Source organism: Cucumis melo, chromosome 11 (genome assembly GCF_025177605.1).
Source record: "Cucumis melo cultivar AY chromosome 11, USDA_Cmelo_AY_1.0, whole genome shotgun sequence".
Taxonomy (NCBI): Eukaryota; Viridiplantae; Streptophyta; class Magnoliopsida; order Cucurbitales; family Cucurbitaceae; genus Cucumis; species Cucumis melo.
Genome location: NC_066867.1, coordinates 26,226,412 through 26,250,943, shown reverse-complemented (window position 1 = coordinate 26,250,943; position 24,532 = coordinate 26,226,412). Strand labels below are relative to the sequence as shown.

At 35.0% G+C, this 24,532-nt stretch overlaps 2 protein-coding genes across 2 annotated transcripts; both read left to right on the top strand.

The window, feature by feature from the left end:
• The first annotated feature begins 1,208 nt into the window (after nucleotides 1-1,208).
• LOC127143957 (pectinesterase inhibitor-like) lies at nucleotides 1,209-3,842 on the top strand. The gene is made up of 2 exons (XM_051079267.1): nucleotides 1,209-1,398; nucleotides 3,478-3,842. Exons 1-2 carry the CDS (start codon nucleotides 1,209-1,211, stop codon nucleotides 3,840-3,842), a joined length of 555 nt encoding a protein of 184 aa, XP_050935224.1.
• A 3,648-nt stretch (nucleotides 3,843-7,490) lies between these two features.
• On the top strand, nucleotides 7,491-8,003 carry LOC103503279 (pectinesterase inhibitor-like). Its single transcript, XM_008467417.2, has one exon. It carries the CDS (start codon nucleotides 7,491-7,493, stop codon nucleotides 8,001-8,003), a length of 513 nt encoding a protein of 170 aa, XP_008465639.2.
• The last annotated feature ends 16,529 nt before the right edge of the window (nucleotides 8,004-24,532 follow it).

Genomic DNA, 24,532 nt, shown 5'->3' with positions numbered 1-24,532 from the left:
TACACCCTTAGTTGCTATACGCGTTTCCAATTCGCACACCATTATGGCAACCCCTAGACCCAATCAACTAATCAATCAAAATCGGACTCACCGTCCTTCCCCGACCAACACCATGATAAATGTCCAGACCAATGACTACCACGTACCTAACCGTAAACTTCCAGGTCCATCGACATACAATTCCAATTTACAACGTAGCCTATTAACATAACCACACTATACCGAACATCCAGCATCGGGGTCTATCCGCAAGCAACTCCTTACACCCGATAGCACACAAGCTACAACTAGCGGTCGCGTTACTTTTACATCAGACAAGAGTATAGCAACAATACTTAAAAGTCAAACACACATACATTTATTCGGTACAGTTACTAACGTGTAATCCCCTGTGGATTACTACGTTTCCAGCCTCGATCCGAGGTCCAGTAGTAGGAAGACCCTTACCTGATACTCGGTTATGCCCCTCGATCGAGTCCACGCTCAACGGATCCACCTAAACGAAAACACGAAGGTTTTAATCGATGACACTAGTAGAAGTCATTTTAAATGGTCCTAAGCGACATCCGTTGACTTACCCAAGGAAAGGAAAGCTATCTCCAAACAAGCCTGCCGCGGAACCCGAGAACTTGAACGTCAACTCCTTAATACATTCAAGCGATGAAAGGTAGGACCAAATCTTATTCCAATATTCAAACTCGAATCGGATGTAGCAACATTAGGGAATTCATCAAAAACAATCCTTACCGAAGACTCACCGTGACCCGAAGTAGAGGGAGGAAAATATGGCTTAGGTGGCTCGGTGAACAGGGAGCTCGGCTTGGCTTGGAGGTTTCCAGCTCGGCTCGGCTCGGCTCGTGGCTTGGTTTGGCCAGCTCGCGGCTCGGCTCGGCTTGGATCAGTTTACGGCTCGGCTCGGCTCGGCTCGGTCCTCGGCTCGGCTCGGCTCGGTCCTCGGCTCGGCTCGGCTCGGCTCGGTTCGGTCCTTGGCTCGGCTTGGCTCGGTCCTCGGCTCGGCTTGGCTCGGTCCTCGACTCGGCTTAAATCATGGCTCGGCTTACGGCTCGCGGCTCGCGGCTTGGCTTGCGGCTCGCGGCTCGCGACTCTGGTCTGGATTTTTGCTCCACTCAACAACGTTCGAGTGAGAGACGTCGACGGCGGAAGTGAGTAGCTCCCCTCGGTGTTCTGAGCTACGTCGGGAACACGGAATGAGGAGAGAGAAACCGTCGACGGTGGCAGAGACGAAAGGAGAGGGAGAGATGTCGGCTGCAGACGGTTGGATGCCGATTCGGTGTGCGAATGCAGGAATGGGCGGTCGACGAAAACGTGCGGATGGCGTCTGTGTTCGTCGGGTGAAGAAGCTGAAGAGAGAAGAAGAAGAAGAAGAAGAACGGCGTTGTCGGCTGTAGGTGAAGACCGTCGGGCGGCCGTCGGGCGAGGAAGGGAGAAGAAGAAGACGAGCGGCTGGGGGGGTGCGTGCGCGCGCTAGGGTTCTTTTAAAAACATATTTATATATATATATATATATTAAACAAAATAAATAATAATAATAATAATAATAATTAATAATATTATTAAATAATAATATAATATTAATATTAAATAATAATAATAATTAATAATAATATTATTAAATAATAGTAATAATAACAATAATAAATTATAATAATAATAATAAATAATATTAATAATATAATTAATATCATATTATTATTATAGCAATTTACAAAACATTAAATTCAAAAAAATTTCGTATCCCCACAAAAAGATAAAATTTACCTCGAAAATTCGGGACGTTACAGTTCTTTATATCAAAATCTTCATTTTGAGATCCTTTAAAACTTACCTGAAGACATGTAAATCTGATTCCCTGTGAATAAACTCATATAACCCTCGAACCAGAATAACTTCCAGAATCGCGCACACGACTCCTTTAACTTGTCCCTATAATTTAACTTATTTTTAGTCGTTATTGGTTCATGATTTTTTCATGAAAGTTGTAGCAAATTGAATAAGTTTTCCAACCATACTAAATATAGATCCTAACGCCACCGATACACTCTGAAATGCAAGAAAAACAAGAGACCTCCTTATTTCGAGCGAAAACCAACTGCCCTGTTCTCTTCATCAAAAAGCACCCAATGAATATCCGAATTTTCTCCAACTTTCTTCATAAAATTTGTTTGAAAATGAACTTATTTTTTGTAAATGTAAACCTCACCTCTTAATTCCTTTTAAAGAGTTCAAACCGAATTAAAAACAAGTGATGTGCAGAATGAACCAAGATTCAGCCATGGATACACTTTGCTTTAGTTCTCCTCCTCTTCTTCAACCTCAAAATTCTAGTAAAATTCCTCTTCTTCTTCCAAACTCTCTCTTAAATGTTCTCTGCAAATTGAAGAAGAAAAAGAATGTAAGTTGGATGAGAATTTGTCTTCAAAATGCTTGGCGGGAAAGGGAAGAGAAGAAGAAGAAGAAATGAAAAAATGAAATTTTCTTCTCTTTTTTTTTCTTTTTATCCTTTCTTTTCTTTAATTTATTTAATATATAAATATATATATATATTTACACTTAATTTCCATTTTCTTTTTTTTTTCCACATTTAAAGAAATTAAACCAAGCAAATATCGGGTTTATAGAAACAATAGTTACAAATTATCTTTTCCTAAAACGAAATGTAGGCAACAAAACATTTCCAAACTTAAATATGCATTTTAATGATTATAGAATCAAAAGTCATATAATTACGATGGTTAAATGAAATTAATTATTAAGAAAATCAGTACATTTCAACATCTTTGTTTCCTGAATTTAAAACTTTAACTTTTTCTTATATTTCATTATTTTAGAAAATACGTCACATCTGAATTTCATTCCTTAAATAAAATCCAAAAAATTCTTGAATAGGTTAGACTCGAGATTATGATACTTGATTTCTTCACCATCTTATTGCTTTATAACTTGACCGGTATACTTACACTTTACACCAAGTTTTTGGCATCATACATGGTCAGAAAATTCAAATTTTAACATCTAATTAGTTGAATCTTTTAAATAAATAAATAAAACCGATCTTAGTAGTAAATATGTCAAAAAAATTGACAATGTGATTATTCATGAATTGATTTGGGTTAACTTGTTGAAGATAAAACAAACAAACAAAAGGCTAAAATAGGTTGTTTAATTATGTAACTAACAACTTTCCTTTCTCCTCCCATAAGGAAAAGACCGTTTCTCTAAATTTCATCAATATATATATGTATTGATCAAATGACCCATCTCAACGAGGACACAATATTAGGAAAGAACAAAGAAAATAAAATGGCAAATAACTCTTGTCTTCTTATTGTGTCTCTCATTGGAGTTCTTTTGTTCACCATCATTTCAAATGTGGCATCATCTAACGACGTCGTTTCCACCATCTGTCCAAAAACTTCAAACCCGCCGTTTTGTTCAAGTGTGTGTTGAAATCTGCAGGTACTGCAGATCTAAAAGGCTTGGCTGTATACACCTTAAACCTTGCCCATACAAATGCTCGCAAATCTTTGACCTTAGCCAATTCACTTGCAACAACCACCACCAATCCTCAACTTAAGCAACGATATTCGTCTTGTGCTGAGAGCTATGATGAAGCTGTTGGTGACATTGAAAATGCCCAAAAAGACTTGGCACTTGGTGACTTTAATGCTGTCAATATTGTAACTTCTAGTGCCATGACAGAGATTGACGACTGTCAGGATAAGTTCGCGCAGCCGCCGAAGGATACGTCGTTGCTTTTAAAGAATGGCAAGACTCTAAACGATATATGCAATATTATTTTGGTTTTATCCAATCTTCTTTGAGGACAATGTACTTTTGAGATTTTTATCAATAAATAGTATGAAGTTGAATTGTTAACATATATAATAACACTACAATTTGATGGTGATTGGAATTGATTTTGGTTAAACTTTAAAAGAGAAAAAAAATCAATCAATAGATAATTCCAACAAATCAAAATAACTAAATAAAAAATCAGACTCGAAAGATAATATCCCTAATAACACAGATCGACGTATATTAATAGATAATTCTAACAAAAGAAAAATTACTGAAATTTTATAAATATTTTGTTATATTTAAAAACAATCGTTAAGATAATTCACATAATATAATCTCTTAAGGAATGAAGCATTTTAAATATGTTTAATGTATATATTATCGTTTAAATAAGATCGTTTAATGTATATATAATTAAAGTAATAATTAAATTAAAAAATAAAAATAACCAAATAAAAAACATCAAATCAAACTTAAATAATTTATTTAATTCGTTACATGTGATATAGTTACATTAATTAAAATTTAAAAAACAAAGAAAGGAAAATCAATAGTTATACATTGACTTATAATTCTATTCAAGTGACCCATTCCAATTTCAGTCTTGGAAGCTTTGGCTAGTTTTAGAGTTTTTTCTTTTCTTTTCTCCAATGTTATTTCTCACATGGTGTTGACACGATGACAACATCAGACAATGTAGCATCAAGCATATCCCCGAAAACTAGAAATCCATCACTATGTGCGAATGCGTTGAAATCTAGAGGCAACCGAGAGCTAAAAGTGTTAGCCACTTGCACTCTCAAACTTACATGTACAAATGCAGAAAAATATCTAAATTTGGCCAAATCTCTTGCAGCAACGACGACCAGTTCTCAAGTTAAAAACTAATATTTTTCTTGCTACGAGAGCAGTGAGGAAGCTCTGGGTGACATTAAGAATGCGAAAACAAATTAATTTGGCGGTTAATGATTTCAATTGTGTCAACATGGAAACTTATGGCATCATGACAGCGATCGACGATTGTTAAGATAGCTTCAAACAGCCATCGAAAGATTTGTCATTGCTTCCAAAGAATGGAAGGACTTTAAATGATGTATGTTGCATTATTTTAGTTATATCTAATCTTCTCCCGTAGTCCCCATTTAATGAGAAGTATTATGATATGAAACCCTAGGCATTGGATCTAAAAATCATGTTAATAACAATAAGAATCAAAAAACACAACCCCAATAGCTCCAAAACCAATTTAATTTGAACCCCTAAGATATAGGTTAGATTCACATTACTTAGATGATCTAACAAACTAAGGATTGGACAAAGCTAGAAACTTCCATAAACCCTCAAGCAATCCACAAGCAAGGACATATCAATTCTCACTTGATTGCTGCAAATATTCATGCACTCTATCGCAAGAACACACAAGAACAAAATTCTACATTTTAGTATTTTCAAATTTCATTCATCCAAACTCTTATTTTAAATATGGAAATTACAACCATAATTTTATACTAATTAAAATATTAAATCAAAACTCTCAACATTTAATTTGATGACTTTTGGGTTGTCCAAATAATTTTTCAACTTCTTCATTTGATTCAATTCTGATTTCTAGTTGGTTCGTATAATATTACGTACTTTGTTGTATATGTATATTGTCAACCATCGACAAAAATTACATTTTTTTAAGACTGCAATACTTCTTCATTTGATTGTGTATTTCTATTGGCCATGTAAATTTTGAACCGAAAAATAGATATTTAAAAATTTTCACTTAGAAATTATCCTTTAAAAACTTATTTTTTGGATTTGGTGATTAGACAATAATTTTTTTTCTTATGATTCGTTATTTTTATAAACACGTCATCTAAATTTCCATTCATTAAATAAAGTATTAAAAAATTCTTGAATAGTTAAACTCAATTTGAACATTTTATATCTAGGGAAGACGATACTTGGTTGACACGACGACACAATATTAAACGTTGTAGCATCAAGCATATGCTCGAAAACTAGATATCGATCATTTTGCACAAATGTATTGATATCTCCAGGCAACACAGACCCAAAAGTGTTAGCCACTTTCATCCTCAAACTTACATGTACAAATGCAAAAAAATCTCTAAATTTGGCCAAATCTGTTGTAGCAACGATGACGAATTCTCAACTTGAAAACTAATATTTCTCTTGCTACGAGAGCAACGAGAAGGCCGTGGGCGATAATGAGAATGCTAAAAGTAATTTGGCCATTAGAGATTCCAATGGTGTCCATATGACAACTTATGGCATCATGACAGTGGTCGACGACAGTTAAGATAGCTTTAAATAGCCTTCAAAAGATTCATCATTATTGCTTCCAAAAGAATGGGAGGACATTAAATGTTGTATGTAGTATTATTTTAGTTATATTTAATCTTCTCCCGTAGTCCCCATTTAATGAGAGGTATTATGATCTGAAACCCTAGACATTGGATCTAAGAATCATGTTAAAGAACAAGACTCAAAGAAAACAACTTCAACAGCTCCAAAACAAATTTGATTTCAACCCCTAAGATATAAGTTAGATTCAAATTACTTAGATTATCTAACAAACCAAAGGATTGGACAAAGTAAGAAATTTCCATCAACCTTTAATCTTCAAAGCACTGCACAAGCAAGCCAGATCAATTCTCACTTAGATGCTCCAAATATTCATGCATTCTATCACAAGAATACACACGAACAAAATTCTACAATTTAAAATTTTTAAGTTTCATATTTTTTAATTCTTATTTTAAATGTGGAAATTACAACCATATTTATACTAATTAAAATATTAAATGAAATGTCACAATATTTAATTTTATGACCTTTGAGTTGTTCAAATAACTTTTCAACTTCCAAATATTGCATCTCTTCAACTTCTTCATTTGATTCAATTCTAATTTCTTGGTTTGTATCGTATTACGTACTTTGTTGTATATGTATATTGTTAACTGTCAACAAAAGTTACATTTTTTAAGGCAGTAATATTTCTTCACTTCATTGTGTATTTCTATTGACCAGGAAATTTTTAACTTAAAAATTCTCCATGGAAAATTTATTTTTGGATTTCGTGCTTAGACAATAGTTGTTATTTTTTTCTTATGTTTCATTATTTTAAAAAACACTATCATCTAAATTTCATTCCTTAAATAAAATCCAAAAAATTCTTGAATAGTTAGACTCAATTAGAACACTTTTTTTCTATAGAAGACAATATTTTGATTTCTTAATTACCATTTTACTACTTTATAATTAACTAGACGGGTATACTTACATTTTACACCAAGTTTTTGGCATCATACATGGTGAAAAAAAATTCAAATTTTAACATCTTAGCTGTATCTTTTCAAAATAATAATACTAATAAATAAATAAACAAAACACATCTTAGTTGTAATTATGTCAAAAAAATGACAATTGTGATTATTCATGAATTGATTTTGGTTATTCTTTTTTAAGATAAAAACAACAAATATAAAAAAGAAACAAACAAACAAAACAAAAGACTAAAGGAGGCTTTAATTATGTAATTGCAACTACCTTTTCTCCTCCGTAAGAAAAAAAACCATTTCTCTAAATTTCATCTATATATATATGTATTGATCAAATGACCCATAGGACACAGTATTGGGTAAGAACAAAAAATTAAAATGGCCAATAACTCTTGTCTCGTTATTGTCTCTCTCATTGGAGTTCTTTTGTTCACTAACAACGTGACATCATCTACTAATGTCGTTTCCACCATCTGTCCAAAAACCTCAAATCCACCATTTTGTTCAAGTGTGTTGAAATCTGCAGGCACTACATATTTAAAAGGCTTGGCTGTATACACCTTAAACTTCGCCCATACAAATGCTCGCAAATCTTTGACCCTAGCCAGCTCACTAGCAAAAACCACCCTCAATCCTCAACTTAAGCAAAGATATTCGTCTTGTGCTGAGAGCTATGATGAAGCTATTGGTGATATTGAAAATGCCCAAAAAGACTTGGCACTTAGTGACTTTAACGGTGTCAATATTGTAACTTCTGGTGCTATGACAGGGATTGACGACTGTCAAGATAAGTTGGCGCAGCTACCAAAGGATACGTCGTTGCTTTTGAAGAATGGCAAGACTCTAAATGATATATGCAGCATTATTTTGGTTATATCCAATCTTCTTTGAGGGCTATGTACTTTTGAGATTTATGTACTCCCTACATTTAATACTTTCAAAATTTAATCTATAATTTCATAAAGTTTTCCTAATCAATCTTTTCTAATAACTTATATCGTTTTCTTTAAATATAGTCTTACGACGGAATCTAGGAAATTTAGGAGTCCAATTTCCTATAACCCTTGAGGTGAGGGATCACATCTTTGGGAGTCCAAGATTTGATCCCAATAAAAAAATGATTTTAATTAACGTTTTAAATAAAAAATAAATATCTCTATTAGAAGGCTATTCCGATGACGGATTTTGAGAAATTGTACTAATTTTTCACTTTCTTGAGATGTGAACAAAAGGAAATGTTTTCTTAATATAGTCTAATATAATTGATGAATTTTCTTCCACTTATTTTAGGGGATCGTTGCTTCAAATATGGGAGTAATGAGAATAAAATAAGACATCATTTTAAAAAAGGATGTAAAAATTTTTCAAACAACATTTTCAATTTAGGTTTTGAAGGACAAAGAAAATATATTAGCCACCGTTTTTGCGAGTGTTAAGGGGTGCTAACACCTTCCCCTTACACATTTAACTCCCAAACTTAACTCTAGTTTTCACAGATACTTTTTTTAATTATTTTATTTAAAAAGTGTTTACTATATTTTGGTGCCCAATCACATCGTAAAAAGGATTGGTGGCCACTCCTAGTTTGTTTTGAAACTAACCATTTTGAGGATGTCAGCCGCTCTATATCGTCTTGTCTCGAGCACGTGGCGACAATAATAAATTTTGAAAAGTCGTCTACTTTCCATATTATATGGAATTGTGCATGGTTGAAATGAAATTATTAAGAAAATCAAAACATTTGAACATCTTTGTCTCTTGAATTTAAAACTTTACTTTTTTTCTTATGTTTCATTATTTTAGAAAACACATCATTCTTTAAATAAAATTCAAAAAAGTTCTTGAATAGTTAGACGCAATTCGAACATTTTATCTCTAGAGAAGATAATACTTGGTTTCTTAACCATTTCTTAACAATTATTATCTTCTCTGGAGATAAAATGTTCGAATTGCGTCTAACCACTACTACATATTTGGCCTTCTTGATGGCCAAAATATGCCATAAAAAACCCTTTCTTGATGGTAGTGTTCATCAAGAAATAAGACTTTGATGTGTTTTGCCCATCAAGGAAACTAAAAAGTCTATCAAGGAAACCAGTTACTTGATGGTCAAAACATGTCATCAAAAACCTATTCTTGATGGGATTGGCCATTAAGAAAGGTGACCTTGATGTCTTTTGCCCATCAAGAAAGTGGATTAGTCCATCAAGATAGCCCTTCTATTGACGGGTTTTACTCGTCAACAAAACTTTATTATTGACATTTTTAGCCCGTCAACTATAACAACTTTAGAAAAATACAAAAAACTGGGTCATTACAACCCGTCCATATATGCGACCTGATCGACCTCAAACAATATAAAAAACTGAAAACACCAAAAATTGAAAATATGCAAAATTCATTACATACAACTACAAACTAATTCAAACAACTTCTGCAAATTTGTGTAAACTACATAACCCTCCACCACAACTCCAAAACTACATAACCCACACAACTCCAGAACTCCAACAACTTGAAACTTCTAACTTCACAACTTATGTAAAATTCATTACATACAACTCCAAACCTAGTTCAAACAACTCCTTCAAATATGCGTGTCAACTACATAACCTACAGAACTCAGAACTCACACAACTCCAGAACTCCAAAAATTTGAAACTTCTAACTTCCCAACTTCAAACAACTAATGAAAAATATCAACAATCACAAATATGAAATTCATACCGTCATACCATATAATTGAAACACACAACATATATTTCATAAAATTACTAGACATCCATCAAATGAACTAATTCATTTTCATTAATCAACTGTAAACCAATGTTGTTCTACAAAAAACAATATCTAACAAATATGATCAAGATATAACCCTACAGAAATTGACATCGTATCAAGATATACCTAAACTATAAATATAAAAACTACCCGTTCATTGCAATAAAAACATGTATCATATGTACCGTCCTAGAAAGTCACAGTATTCCACTATCACCATATCCAATTCAGTTGAGTATAAGGTGCTTGTCTCGTCAGCTGTAAATGAAATAAATGTAATTTAATTACTAGATTGTACTAAGTGTAAGATAAATAGCTATAAGAGATATGGTGCAATAAAATGCATACTACATCTGTAATTGTAATGCTCTTTTACCTTACTATGTCTTGCATGAACTTCATCACGTAATACCCACATTCTGTACTGCTCGGTTGTTGAGCACACTATACGCACACATATATTCAAAACACATGTTAAAATAAAAATAAATATTTAAACTGAACGCACATTATCATTTATTTATAATTTAAGTACTTATACCTTAACAGAAACCCAAGTAAGAGGTCGAGCTTTTGTCTTTGTGTAACGACCCAACTTTTCGGACTAAGCTGAGGTCACTACTCAATACCAAAACTCGACCACACAACATAAAATTCATAACGGACCGGTTACGATTTCTTAAAACGTTGGAAATATTACAAAAAAACAGTATCGGGCCCTATTTTAAATCACAGTCACAAAAGTTTCAACTAAAAACTCAGGTCATCAACTCAAAATCACAAAACCACATATTCTAACAAAAAAAAAAAACATCAGCGGAAGCAATAAGAAAACCAGACGCGTCCATATGGCCTTCACGCATCCTTCCTGCCTCTCGTCGGTCTGCCCCTCGTTGTGCCCTTACCTGAAAAGTTAAAGAAGTGAAAAGGGTGAGTATAAACATACCCAGTAAGGGACCCACTACTGGGCCCGTTAGGGGACAACAGTTAACTTCCTATTCGGGGATACCCTACATAACAGTCTAGTGGTTCCGTAGAACGCACATATCAGTCTAGTGCTCCCGAAGGATGCACATATCAGTCTAGTGCTCCCGAAGGATGCACACATCAGTCTAGTGCTCCCGAAGGATGCACCTATCAGTCTAGTGCTCCCGAAGGATGCACACATCAGTCTAGTGCTCCCGAAGGATGCACACATCAGTCTAGTGCTCCCGAAGGATGCACACATCAGTCTAGTGCTCCCGAAGGATGCACACATCAGTCTAGTGCTCCCGAAGGATGCACACATCAGTCTAGTGCTCCTGAAGGATGCACATATCCGTAAGGCACACTACCCCATAGATGAAGCTAACCGTTACCCCTCAGTCCATACTAAACCGTCTACAACAGTCACACCCCAACGACATTCATATTACAGTTCCGCCATAGGCTTTGTCAGTCAGATAGTATAGGTTTAATCAACTACACCCTCAATTGCTATACGCGTTTCCAATTCGCACACCATTATGGCAACCCCTAGACCCAATCAACTAATCAATCAAAATCGGACTCACCGTCCTTCCCCGACCAACTCCACGATCAATGTCCAGACCAATGACTACCACGTAACTAACCGTAAACTTCAGGGTCCATCGACATAAAAATCTACAACGTAGCCCATTAACATAACCACCCTATACCGAACATCCAGCATGGGGGTCTATCCGCAAGCAACTCCTTACACCCGATAGCACACAAGCTACAACTAGCGGTCGCGTTACCTTTACATCAGACAAGAGTATAGCAACAATACTTAAAAGTCAATCACACATACATTTATTCGGTACAGTTACTAACGTGTAATCCCCTATAGATTATTACGTTTCCAGCCTCGATTCGAGGTCCAGTGGTAGGAAAACCCTTACCTGAAACTTGGTTATGCCCCCTCGATCGAGTCCACGCTCAACGGATCCACCTAAACGAAAACACGATGGTTTTAATCGATGATACTAGTTGAAGTCATTTTAAATGGTCCAAAGCAACATCCGTTGACTTACCCAAGGAAAAGAAAGCTATCTCCAACCAAGCCTGCCGCGGAAATCCGAGAACTTAAACGTCAACTCCTTAATACCTTCTAGAGATTGAAGATGGGACCAAAGCTTATTCCAATATCCAACTCGAATCGGATATAGCAACATTATGGAAAATCATCAAAACAATCCTTACCGAAAACTCACCGTGACCCGGAGTAGAGGAAGGAAGGCTTAGGTGGCTCGGTGAACAGGGAGCTCGGCTTGGCTTGGAGGCGTTCGGCTCGGCTCGGCTCGACTCACCCTCGGCTCGGCTCGGCTCGACTCACCCTCGGCTCGGCTCGGCTTGGCCTCGGCTCGACTCAACTCGGCTCGCGGCTCGGCTCAACTCGGCTCGCGGGTCGGCTCAACTCGGCTCGCGGCTCGGCTCAACTCGGCTCGCGGCTCGGCTCGCGGCTCGGCTTGCGGCTCGGCTCAACTCGGCTCGCGGCTAGGCTCGCGGCTCGGCTTGCGGCTCGGCTTGCGGCTCGCAACTTGAAACACGGGTCGAACTGGAAACGGGTTCTCGGGTCGGGTCGGCTGAAATCGGGGCAACCACGAGCAACGGATCTCCGACGTTCGACGACCGTGAAGAATGGCAGCTTGGAGGCGTTTGACAACCGGCTCTGCTTCAACGCGACGGAGAGTGACCGGGCGTCGGCGGAAGGAGGGGCGCACGCCGGTGGCTGGCGTCGTGAGCCCGAGAGGAAATCAGAATAGAGGGGGGCTGCGGCTGTCGAACGTTGAAGCTGGAAGTTTCAACGACGTGGACAGAGACGGACGACTACCACAAGGACAGAGACGGAGAGGATGGATAGCGAAGAGACGAAGGCGGCCAAGGAAATCGTCGGGTGAAGAACGGACGGCTGTTGGGCGAGGAAGGGAGAAGAAGAAGAAGAAGAAAAATTCACGGGGGGGGGGGGGGGGGGGGGGAACGGCGCGCGCGGTAAGTTAGGGTTTCTTTTTTTTTTAAATATATATATATATTAAATTAAATAATAATAATAATAATAATATTCAATAATAATAATAATAATAATAATAATAATATAATTAATAATAATAATAATGTAATAATAATATTAAATAATAATAATAATAATATTAATTAATAGTAATAATAACAATAATAAATTATAATAATAATAATAAATAATAATAATAATATAATTAATATCATATTATTATTATAACAATTTACAAAACATTAAATTCAAAAAAATTTTGTATCCCCACAAAAGATAAAGTTTACCTCGAAAATTCGGGGCGTTACACTTTGTTTCAGCATAAAACATTCTTAAGCCTCTGAATTAAAAAGAATAAAAAAATATAACAAACTGCAATTTACATAATAAATATACACTTAATGTGAAATTACGGTTAAATACTTATGTGTTGACCATAGATTTCAATTCGTCTCGAACACTACCATGTCTTATCGAATCGAGTGCATACACCGTATTTTCCTGTAATGAGATAATAAAAAATATTCAATGATATCTATATAATAAACATATGTTTCGATTTGGTAAAAAATATTTATAATTAAAAACCATTTGAAAAATAATGATACTTTGATTCTAACTTACCCGCAATTAAATGAACATATCAATAATTTTTTCTTGATTGATACCAATCTATTACACAAGTGTCGAGCTCTATGCTCGTCTGTACCCAAACCTTTTGAAACTTGTCTAGGATTCATGAATGCATATCCCTCTAGAATACTTGGATCAGATTCATATAAGCATCTAACATTAAAAGAAAAATCTTCTAATATTAGAAATAGGCATCTTAAAAAATAAGAAAAATAAATACTTTGAAGTTGCGCACTTACATCATATAGCTCAATATCACTGGAGGAGCTAATTTCTCCATCAAACAAAGTTGTTTAATGCTACCTTTCATCACATTCACATTGAAGCTCTACCCAAAAATCTTCTAAGTGTCGACCGATTGGGATAGTAAGATATTCATCATTCATATCCTTCTCTACATGCCTCAACACGAATCTTATTGCCGTTGGCAGTTTTAATTTATTCATTTTTGACTTTGTTCCTTTCAAAGCTTCTAACTCACGAGTCTTTTTATTAGATGTCTAACAAAAGAATGTCAAAAATTAAAATGAGAACATGCTAATGCAAAAATGCATATTTTGAAATTAAAACTTTACCTTTTTCTGTTCTTCTATAACTATAAGATATTTTGGCCATGGAACGTGTGAACCAATTGCATCGTGTACAGAATAAATGCTTCCAACAATGGGTATGGGTAGTAGAGAATGATTATCACATGCAAGTTCAATGAGAACCCGCATATCACCTTCTCCAAGTCGTACTCCATAAACTATTTCATTCGTACTTATTCTTTCGAAAACAGTTCATGTTGCAACAATGTTGTCAACCTTTCCAACAGCAAGACTACATGGTCTCCCCTGAAAAATTACATTCACATCTCAATTTACCATCAATGTTGAATAATAAATCATGAAATACAATATATAAAATTGAAATTAACATAGTATTTACTAGATCGATTTTTTCCATGTGATGGATGGACGTCGAGATAAACTGTTTCTCACTAATATTCTGATTGCATTTAGAGTGTGCATCTAAGCTTGTTTCTCTAGCTCTCTTTAAAGACTTTAACTTAAGCATTTTTTTTTCCATTTGACTGTATTCTGGTAAAATTTGTGATTTCTCCTTTTTTCCAATTGGCATCTACATCAACAGTAATATGAGTTTCTCTGGGTTCTGATGGAATATATTTGTGAAAGTAGAACGAAGGTGTAATCAATCCGCCTACACCTCTCTCACGTCCTCGATGTTCAGGTGTCCCTAAAGCTTGAGTTAAAATATCATCTGAAATATTATATGTTTTATCGATATCTTTCTGGAGTTTATCCTATAATATGAACAAATAATTAAAAATTTGATTGTCACAAGTTGTAAATATGCCTCAAACATATAAAATGCTAGTAATCAAATTTACTTACGATTTTCCCTACAATCTCTTCGACTTCTTTATTCATAAATTCTTCATCTTTACCCACACGAGCATGTTTCCAAAAGGTAGCTCGATCGGTCGATGGTGGCAATTTCCTTTTTTTTCTACATGTATACACATAAATTAAACATTAAATTTGATAAACATAGGATAATATTGTGCATAGTAATATAAACTTACCAACTCTTCTCCCAAATTTGCGTCGCCTTTGCGAGACGTTCTATGGTTATATTTGTAATTCTTGCATCTCTCTTTTTGCATGTTGCTACGTTTCTATATGACCACATAACACAAGTCAATGATGCATTGATATATGTAATTATTGAAACATGAAATAAGTCATAGCACTCACCAGAAAATCTTCACTCATGGATAGTGATACAAATGTTTCCCAATCAGATAGATCAATAGTAGGGTAGTTTGGTGGAGGAAATTTTAAGTATTCTGGTTCGTCTATATATGGAAAAATATAATTATTTCTCAAAATACTTTTGAAATTTCTGAAGCACTTCCAGCTTTTTTCAAAATATCTTTCTTGGACTTTGGGTTTGTTACAAATGATTTCTGAAAATGACAAAATGACATATGTAAAAATAACGTCAATCTCAATATATTAATTTAAGAATAAAAGATGCTTACCTAAATGCAAACATAAATTTTATCTTTAAATTCTAATGGCATGTCTAACCATGAAGCATATGTAATCGAAATGTTGTTTCAAACTCATGCCCCGATGTAACTCACCATTTGAGTTGCATTTTCACCAATCCATTTACCACATTCATCGTAGTCAACAACCAATCGATTTGCATCAGAGCTAATTTGTGTCAAATGAATCATCGTGGTAGGACCACGCATACTCCTTTAACTAGATGTCTCTTAAAAACAATTAACCTGGGCTACATCCTCGTCGGCTCCTACTGAAAGGTGGTCGTCACTACAACAGTCCATTAGTACCTAACCTTTCATGAAAATAAACATTATTATAGAGCCAATAACATTCATAAAGAATAAGCAAAATAATAACAAACTTTACCATCTATTATTCATTTTCATTTTGTATCCAAATACCATCACAATCAGTTCGCATGTAGTTTGGATCATCTTCGTCGTTTATTTCCTCGAACACATTCATAGGAACATTGTTAGAACTGATACAATTTAAACTTATATCCCCTAACTCATCATCATTAATATGATCCTCGTACTCTCGATTGGGAGGATTCAACACAACATGTCATTGAGAATCACTTGGATCTTCGAGAAAAAATACTTGTTTTTCTTGTGATGCTGGGATAAAAGAATCTGTCTTATGACCAATACGTTTAAGATTAACTAATGTAAACCCCAACTCATCTGTTCTGACACCGCTAACACTGTCAACCCAGTTACATTTAAACATTATAATTTTAAAATTAATATAGTTTAACTCCCAAATTTCTTGGATCATACCGTAAAACGACATGTATGTCATTATAGGATGTTTATCCTTTGCACTAGATATCTGCATCGTATTCGCTACTAAACATACACCACTATTCTGCACATTACGAACACCATCACAAGGCTCTGTATTGTAACGAATATCATTCATAACATAACTAGAGTAAGTTATCATACTAGGCGAAGGACCATGTGATATCCATCTCAATGTATCAGATATTGTGTTGTTTGGTAACTCAAGTTCTATAGTAACCTAAAAATCATAGTCATGTAAATATAAATTAGCAAGACTTTTTTAACAAAGTAACTAAAACAAAATAATTGAACATCGTTAAATACATACTTGGCTACGTATCCAAGAAATAAAACATTGATTGTGCTTATCTTGTAGCCATTTTAGCTGTTTTGCCTTTGATGAGTAGATTTTTTTCAAATGATCCATATGTTTTCTATAAAGTTATTGTATCAACTCACGATGGTTAGATATATCGTAATAGGTATAACATAATAAATAAATAAATAAATAAAGTAAATATTTAAAGTCAACATACTCTATGTAAGGTTGAACGTCATTTGTATTCTCTAACACATACAAATGAGCTTGCATTAGTTGTTCTTTTTCAGGCCTTATGTGAGAAGCTGCAGATGAGGGTCGTCCAATATCTTCATTTTGATCTCGTTCTTTAGCCTTCCCAAGTCCAATTAACATGTTATCTTAACACAATTCCGTACAAATATCTATAGCTTCCTCAACAATATACCATTCAACAATATAACAGTAACAGCACAACTCCTTATACTAAGTCGAAGCCAGAACTAAATGTAAATAACAAAAATAAAGTTATAAAGTTTGGCTAAAATGAACAAAACCTCAAAATTTTATTTATTTAAAAACCAAATCAAAAGTAATGTGCAGAATGTAAACAAATACTAAAATCCTAACTCGGGCCCTATCTAGTTTTAAAGAAACGAAATGACAAATAAAGAATAACTAAAACTCAAACACTCAAGGTTTAAACTCGGATGTAAAGCGGAAGCAAGAGATCTCTATGGCTCGCCACGGTCACTTCTGGTCGCTCGCCAGCTTGCCCTTGCCCTTACCTCTGCCCCTACCTGAAAAATATGAAATGGAAAGAGTGAGTATAAAATACTCAGTAAGGGACCCACTACTAGTCCCGCTAGGTGTTTATTAACTTCCTATTAGTGTCCTAAAAATAGTACCCAATAACTGGCACGTTCCCAAACACGTGCAACATGTGCTCCCATAGGAACAAAATCTGGTCTTCGGTGTCCCGAGGGAACACCTAGGACAAACTGGTCTGTAGCGTACACGAAGAAAACACTAAGACAAATCGGGCTGCGAGGATCCCGTCGAATCACTCGAATCATATCTATATCCATGCCAGACTGGCAGTTCCGTCGGACTCCGCAGTCCTAAATAGGTGGTGATCCCGAAGGACACCCATGCAAGTACGACTCTAATAGGCTAAGCTAACATGCACCCTAAGCATAGCATACACATAACATAGCATCATCACGTCATCATGTCACATCCTCATGTCAAAACATAATATCATATCAAACCACAACATCATGTCATATCATGTCATCACACCAAATCACATGTCATTATGCAGTCTAGTCGTCAATGTGCATAACCAAATGGTTAGTAGTCTTATTTCTACTCATAGAGCTAGTAGTAGAATCTCTTACCTGGAGATTTGCTCAACGAGTCCTAACAGTAAGAAAATGCGCTTTCCAAGCCGCAGGGTCCTAAATGGTTAGAAAACACCAGTCTTCATCACTTGAGCATTAAATGACCAAGGATGCAAGAATTCAGTTAGAATACTCACCCGAGGTCGTGGTTACAACGAGGGGTCCTTAACTGGAGGAGTCTTTCACTCTACAAATCAATTGGTCCAAGCTGCCTTTTTAAGAGAAGTAAATCAGTTTAATCCAAATAATTTATTTAGGTTCAAAAATCTTAAGTCCTTGCTGGGTGTGCCAAAAACCCAATCAACTTACCAAAATAGGTGCAAAGGACCGGAGCAGGCTGACGACTCAAAGACAGGCGAATCAGTTCGGCTAGAAAGCAAGAATCGGCTCGGCTTGTGGCTCACGCAGGCGTGCGGCTCGGCTAGCGATGCAGGCGCGGTGTGCGTGCAGCTGGACGCGGAGAGAAGCGGCTCGGGTCGCCGAGAGGAGACGAGGGTCGGGTCGTCCACACGCAGTGAAGAAGACGCGGGAGCATGGGTCGAGTTCCGAGTCGAAGGCACGGCGCAGTTGTTCGGGTCGGGAACACGGATCTGCTGCGATCGCGGGTCGATATACGTATCGCTCGGGACTACTCGGCCGGGGGTAGCGGCGCTGCTCGGCTGTGCGACTCAAACAGCGGCGAGCGGCTAGACAGGGTCGGCTTCGCAGACCTCGACCCAAATGCGACGGCTGGCGTGGGGACGGAGGTGCTTGGGTGGATGACGGACCGATGGGGCTCCACGTGAGCGGCTTGGAGATCGGCTGAGATCCACAGGTGACGGCTGGAGCTCGGCGGTGCGGCGGGCTTCGGTCGACGGTGATGGCGGCGGCGACTAGGGTTTCTTAAAAAAATTATTAGGGTTTGCTCCTTTTTTTTTGAAAAAGATGATGGGTCTTTATTGTGCACGGGTCCCCATGTCTTATTTAAACACCAATTAAACCAATACTAAATTCCCCTATCCTTTTCCTTAATGAATTTCCAAACAACCCAACCTTCTCTCTCCTCCTCCAAATCTCACCAAATTTTCCTTTTTCTCTCCTTTTAATTATTTTTTTTCTTTCTTTTCCCAATTAAATCACCACATCTCTCTCCTCAACCAACCAAACATCATTATTTACAAACAATATTTCTACCAATATTTGATCATGCAAATAAATAATTATATTCCTCAAAACTTAGTTAATCACAAAGTCAAAATATAATTAATCAAGTTCCTCAATTACATCCAATGTTCCCATAATTACACTTAAGACGATAAATTAAATTCCAAATTGTTCTAAGCCACGACGTAACTGTAATCCATCTTTTGTCTTACCAGGAATGTCGAGCAATGTGTCCAACAAGTTCATACATACATTCTTCTCAACGTGCATAACATCCAAGCAATGTCGAACGTGAAGCTTCTTCCAATATTCAAGTTCAAAAAATATGGATTTTTTCTTCCAACAACTACGTGAAAAGCCTATTGATCTCTTTCTGGTACTCGATGAATTTTCATCATTAGAGAAATCATTATTGATAAACATTTCAAAAATACTTTCTCATGACAACGGTTCGGAAGCTATTCCAAGCTCTTTTTCGTTATTGAAAACCTTTTTTTGTTTTCTAAATGGATGATTAAGTGGTAAAAAATTTCTATGTCCAAGATATGCCATCTTCTTTCCAAATTTTAAATGTATAGCAGACATGTTTTTGTCGCATATGGGACATGCACAATATCCTTTGACAGTGTGACCTGCCAGATTACCATATGCAGTAAAGTCATTAATAGTCCACAATAATACTGCTTTTAATGTAAAAGTCTCATTTCGATATCCATCATAACAAGGTACATCATCATTCCATAGTATTTTTAAATCATCTATTAATGGAGCTAAATACACATCTATATTGTACCCCGGTTGATTTGGCCCAGAAATTAACATTGTTACATCATAAATTTACGTCTCATACATAACCATGGTGGGAGATTGTATGTTGTCAATATCACTGGCCAACAACTATATTTATTATTCATCTCACTATGAGGATTAATTCCATCAGTAGATAAAGCAAGACGAAGATTTCTTTCCTCACTTCCAAAATCAGGCCATAAATGATCAACCAATTTCCAAGATGGACTGTCAGCTGGATGGCGTAAATTTTCATCAACCAAATCTTTCGTTTACATGCCATGTTAAATTCTTCGAATGTATTTGATTATTGAACATCCTTTGAAATCGTGGAATTGGTGGAAAATACCAAACAACTTTAGCAGGCACTCCTTTTTATACTTCAGACGAGCTTTTACGCTTCTTCCACCTCGACTCTTTACAATGAGGACAATTAGATATATCAGCAAATTCTTTTCTGTATAGGCAACAGTCATTAGAACACGCATGAATCTTCTCACACGTCATTCCTAAAGTAACTAAAACTTTTTTTGCATTGTACGTCGATGTTGGCAATTCGTTACTTTCAGGTAGTATACTTTTCAACAGACTCAACAGCTCTATAAAGCTAGTATCGCTCCACTCGAATTTTACTTTTAAGTGATACAATTTGACTAGTGTACCCAACTTGGTCAAGTTTTCACAGCCTGGATAAAAAGGTTTTTCAGCATCTGTAAGTAACTTTTTAAATTTTTTGGGATCATGTACACTATTTTGTTGTGCCTCTTCCACCATTTCAACCATATTGTCATCAACATTATCATCCAAAAATTGTTTCCTAGAGTTGTAGTCTGTATCAGGAATTAAATTTGTTGGACAATACTTAGTAAGGTTTTTGCCATGCCAAATCCAATTGTTATACCTTTGGTTAATACCATTGATTAATAAGTGGTTTCTAACTTCATTAGTATTAAGTGTTTTGCAATTTCCACACCTAATACATGGACATGACATAGAACTTCTGCCACTTGAATGTTTTTGTGCAAACTCAATAAAACGATCGACACCTTCTTCATATTCCATAGATAATCTATCTTTTATCATCCACGACTTATCCATTGTGTAATAATCTAATTATATGAAATTAATTAGACAAACCACCTTAACAAAATGAAAAAAAAATCAAATAACAAAGTATATGAGGGCCCGTTTGGTAACGTTCTTGTTTCCTGTTTCTTGTTTCTGTTTCCATTTTTTAAGAAACAGAAGTGTTTGATAACGTTCCTTGTTTCTCGTTCTCAAAAAAAGTAGAAACGTTTCTCATTTTATAAAGAATTATTGGGAACAAAAAAAAGTAGTTTTTTCTGTTTCGTTTCTCAATTGCTTTTATTGGTTTCCTTTTTCTCAATTTATTTCTATTTGTTTCCTTTTCCTTTTTCTCAATTATTTTTTTTCCTTTCATTTTTCTCAATTATTTTTATTTCTTTTATTTTCCTTTTTCTCAATTATTTTTATTGGTTCATTTTTCTTTTTTCAATTATTTTTATTGGTTTCCTTTTCCTTTTATCTCCATGGTCTTCTCCAAATAATCATCCTCTTCCTCTTTTACTCATCGTTTTTCTTTGCACACCGTCTTCCTCTTCACCTCTCACCGTCTTTCTCGACAACCCGAACTCTTCCTCTTCGTCAGATCCATAGTTTTTGCCTGATTGTTCCTCTTCGTCGGATCCATAGATTTCATCTTTCTCTTTGTGCAAATCTGGATTTTCGTTGTGGGTTTTTCTCTAAAGCATCATAGGTTAAGAGTTAAAGGTTAAATTTTGTTTTGTTTCTTTCAATTCTGAATATTGAAGACATAATAACTTACTTTAAAATTAATATTAAATTCTAGATGTCACGAAATAACGATGAGATTGTAGAAATTGATGGATTAAAAAGAAAAATTGCCTGAGTAAGAGATGATATTACCAATCAAATTTGGTAACATTTGAAGGATAAATATAATTTTATGTTTATGTTATTATTTTTATTCGTGCATTGATACTTCTTCGTATTAAATGAATAAACTTTTGATAATTTTATTTGTTATGTTTGATGGATAGACCTATATTTTTGTTTAATGTTTAATTGAAGTAGATGTGAAAAATAAAAAATAAATCTAGAAGAAAATCAATAAACAAGAAACAGTTATCGAACACTTTTTTTGTTTCTGTTTCTTTTTTTTTCAAGAAACAAAAAATAGAAACAGTTATTCCAACGCATTACTGTTTCTTGTTCTAAAAAAAGAAGAAACAGGAAAAAGGGAACAAGGAACAAGATACAAGAAACATCGAATAGAAACGTTACCAAACGGGTCCTGAGTGACTATCATAACTGCAGGATAGTCATTTAATGCATCACCAAAGTAAGCATCATGATTAACTCAAGCTACTCTAAAAACATCATGATTAACTCAAGCAATGAGATGAAACATATTATACTAACGAGATTACTTACAAATAAAAGGAAGTAAAATATAAAAACATAAACAAACCAAACTCTTAATTGGTAAAAGCAAACATAAAAATGAAAAGAAAAAAAACATTCAATCTTCTCTAAACTGAATTGAATACAAAAACATTAAAATAATAAATAAATATACATACCAAGTTGAGACAATTCATTCTTTTTAAAAGAAAAAAACTAAAATGCATGAGATAAGAAGAAGAAACAAAAACTATCTATGAAAGTCACTCAAAGATCCTAAGACAACTTACTTGCTCTCGATCAAAATGAATTCCTAAATTTTCATAGACGAATCAATTTAGACATTTCATTACAATTACATTTGAAATCCATTCATGGATTAATTCTCAAATATGTGATGACCTTTTCAATTCCTAAAGTGACTATTTATAATCTTACGATAAAATATGCAAAGTAACTAACTAAACATTGATTAACCTAAATTATCTGTATATTGATTATCTAATAATATATGTTTAAAGTCACGGAGGTTTAACTTGAAACAAACAAACAAAACATGAAAATTATTAAAAGTTGAACACTGGAAAAAAAACATAAGTGGCTTTGATATTGATATTTTCTCTATTTAGGGGTATTTACATTGACGAGACAAACCAAATAACTCATAATTAACAAATTTCTTTAAACTATCATATCAATAACAACTTTTTTCATCTACTGTCCCCCTCGAAGTTGGACTATATAGATGAACAATATTGGATAATAGAAAAATATGAAGGATATGCCGATGGTCTTGTAAAAATGACTTCCCTTTTCTTTACTTATATCTTGTTCCTTTCAATGTCTCATAACAAACTTACTTGTACAAGTGTTTAATAAAGTCTTCGAAATTAAAAAAACACCAGTTTACAAGGGAAGGAAATTTGGTTTGTAATTGCTTGAAGCTCGTCGTCAACAAAATAAAGATTGAAATCATCACATTATCGTTTCCTAAAACTAGATGCAACTTACACAGCACAAAAACAACAAGGTTGAAGGCAGGGCACCTTAGTATTTACTTTGTTGCCTTGCCACCTCAAGTCAAGAAGCTTTCTTGCGAACCAAAATCCTGTTGGAACAACCAAGACAATGTCATTTTAGTTTTAAAAGAGGACAAGTGGGTTGAAACAGTGAAGAAGAGTACCTTGGGGAGAATGGTGAAAACAAATGGAATATTCAGTGCAATTTTCAATGAAGCGACAGAAGAATTGATATATAGGAAACTTTTTGATCAATAACGAGCGGTTGAGCGACAGAAGAATAAAAATATCATGAAGATTCTAGTTGATGCCAGCGGAGTTGAGCGACAAAAGAATTAAAAAAAACTTTCCGTTGATGGCGGGGGGTTGAACAGTAGAAGAATTGTAAAATCAACGAAGTTTTCAGTTGACAACGGCGGATTGAACGACAATTGAATAGAAAAATTGAGAAAAGTTTTGAAAACTTCTGCTTACCGACGGCAACTGTGAGAAAAGTTTCAAAATTAGGTTTTTTATAAATTCAATTAAGCCCATCAAATTAAGCCCATCAAAATATAAATGATATAGTTTAATTAATTAATATAGTAATTTAAATTATTCATTACTATTGATTTTAATTAATTATTTAAATATAAATATATTGTTTAGAACTAACACTACAAGAAAAATAACCTTCTATGACATTTGATTGGAAGAAAAATTGAGAGGAGAGAAGCAACAATTGTCATAATATGTCAAAATGCACTTTTTTGGCGGGAAAATACGTTGTTTTCGGAAATTATTTTTCATGACAGTTATTTAGTGTCATAAAAGGGTAGGATTTATTAAAATAATTTATTAAAATAAAAAATCCCTAAATTTATTAAATTAATTGATTAAAATAGAAAATCCCCAATTTTTCAACCCCTCCCATTTGCGCCGTTGGTCTTCTTCTTCATCCTCCGTCTTCTTCTTCGTCTGGTGACTCATCGACCTCAGGTGAATCTTCAACGTCCGGCCACTGTTCGACTTCTACAAATGATTTGCTTAT

Excerpts from the sequence above, each read along its gene's own strand:
- LOC127143957 (XM_051079267.1), top strand. The coding sequence starts at position 1,209 with ATGAGGAGAGAGAAACCGTCGACGGTGGCAGAGACGAAAGGAGAGGGA. Across the intron at positions 1,399-3,477 it reads AGAAGAAGAAGAACGGCGTT|GTACTGCAGATCTAAAAGGC; the intron begins GTCGGCTGTAGG and ends TGAAATCTGCAG.
- LOC103503279 (XM_008467417.2), top strand. The coding sequence starts at position 7,491 with ATGGCCAATAACTCTTGTCTCGTTATTGTCTCTCTCATTGGAGTTCTT.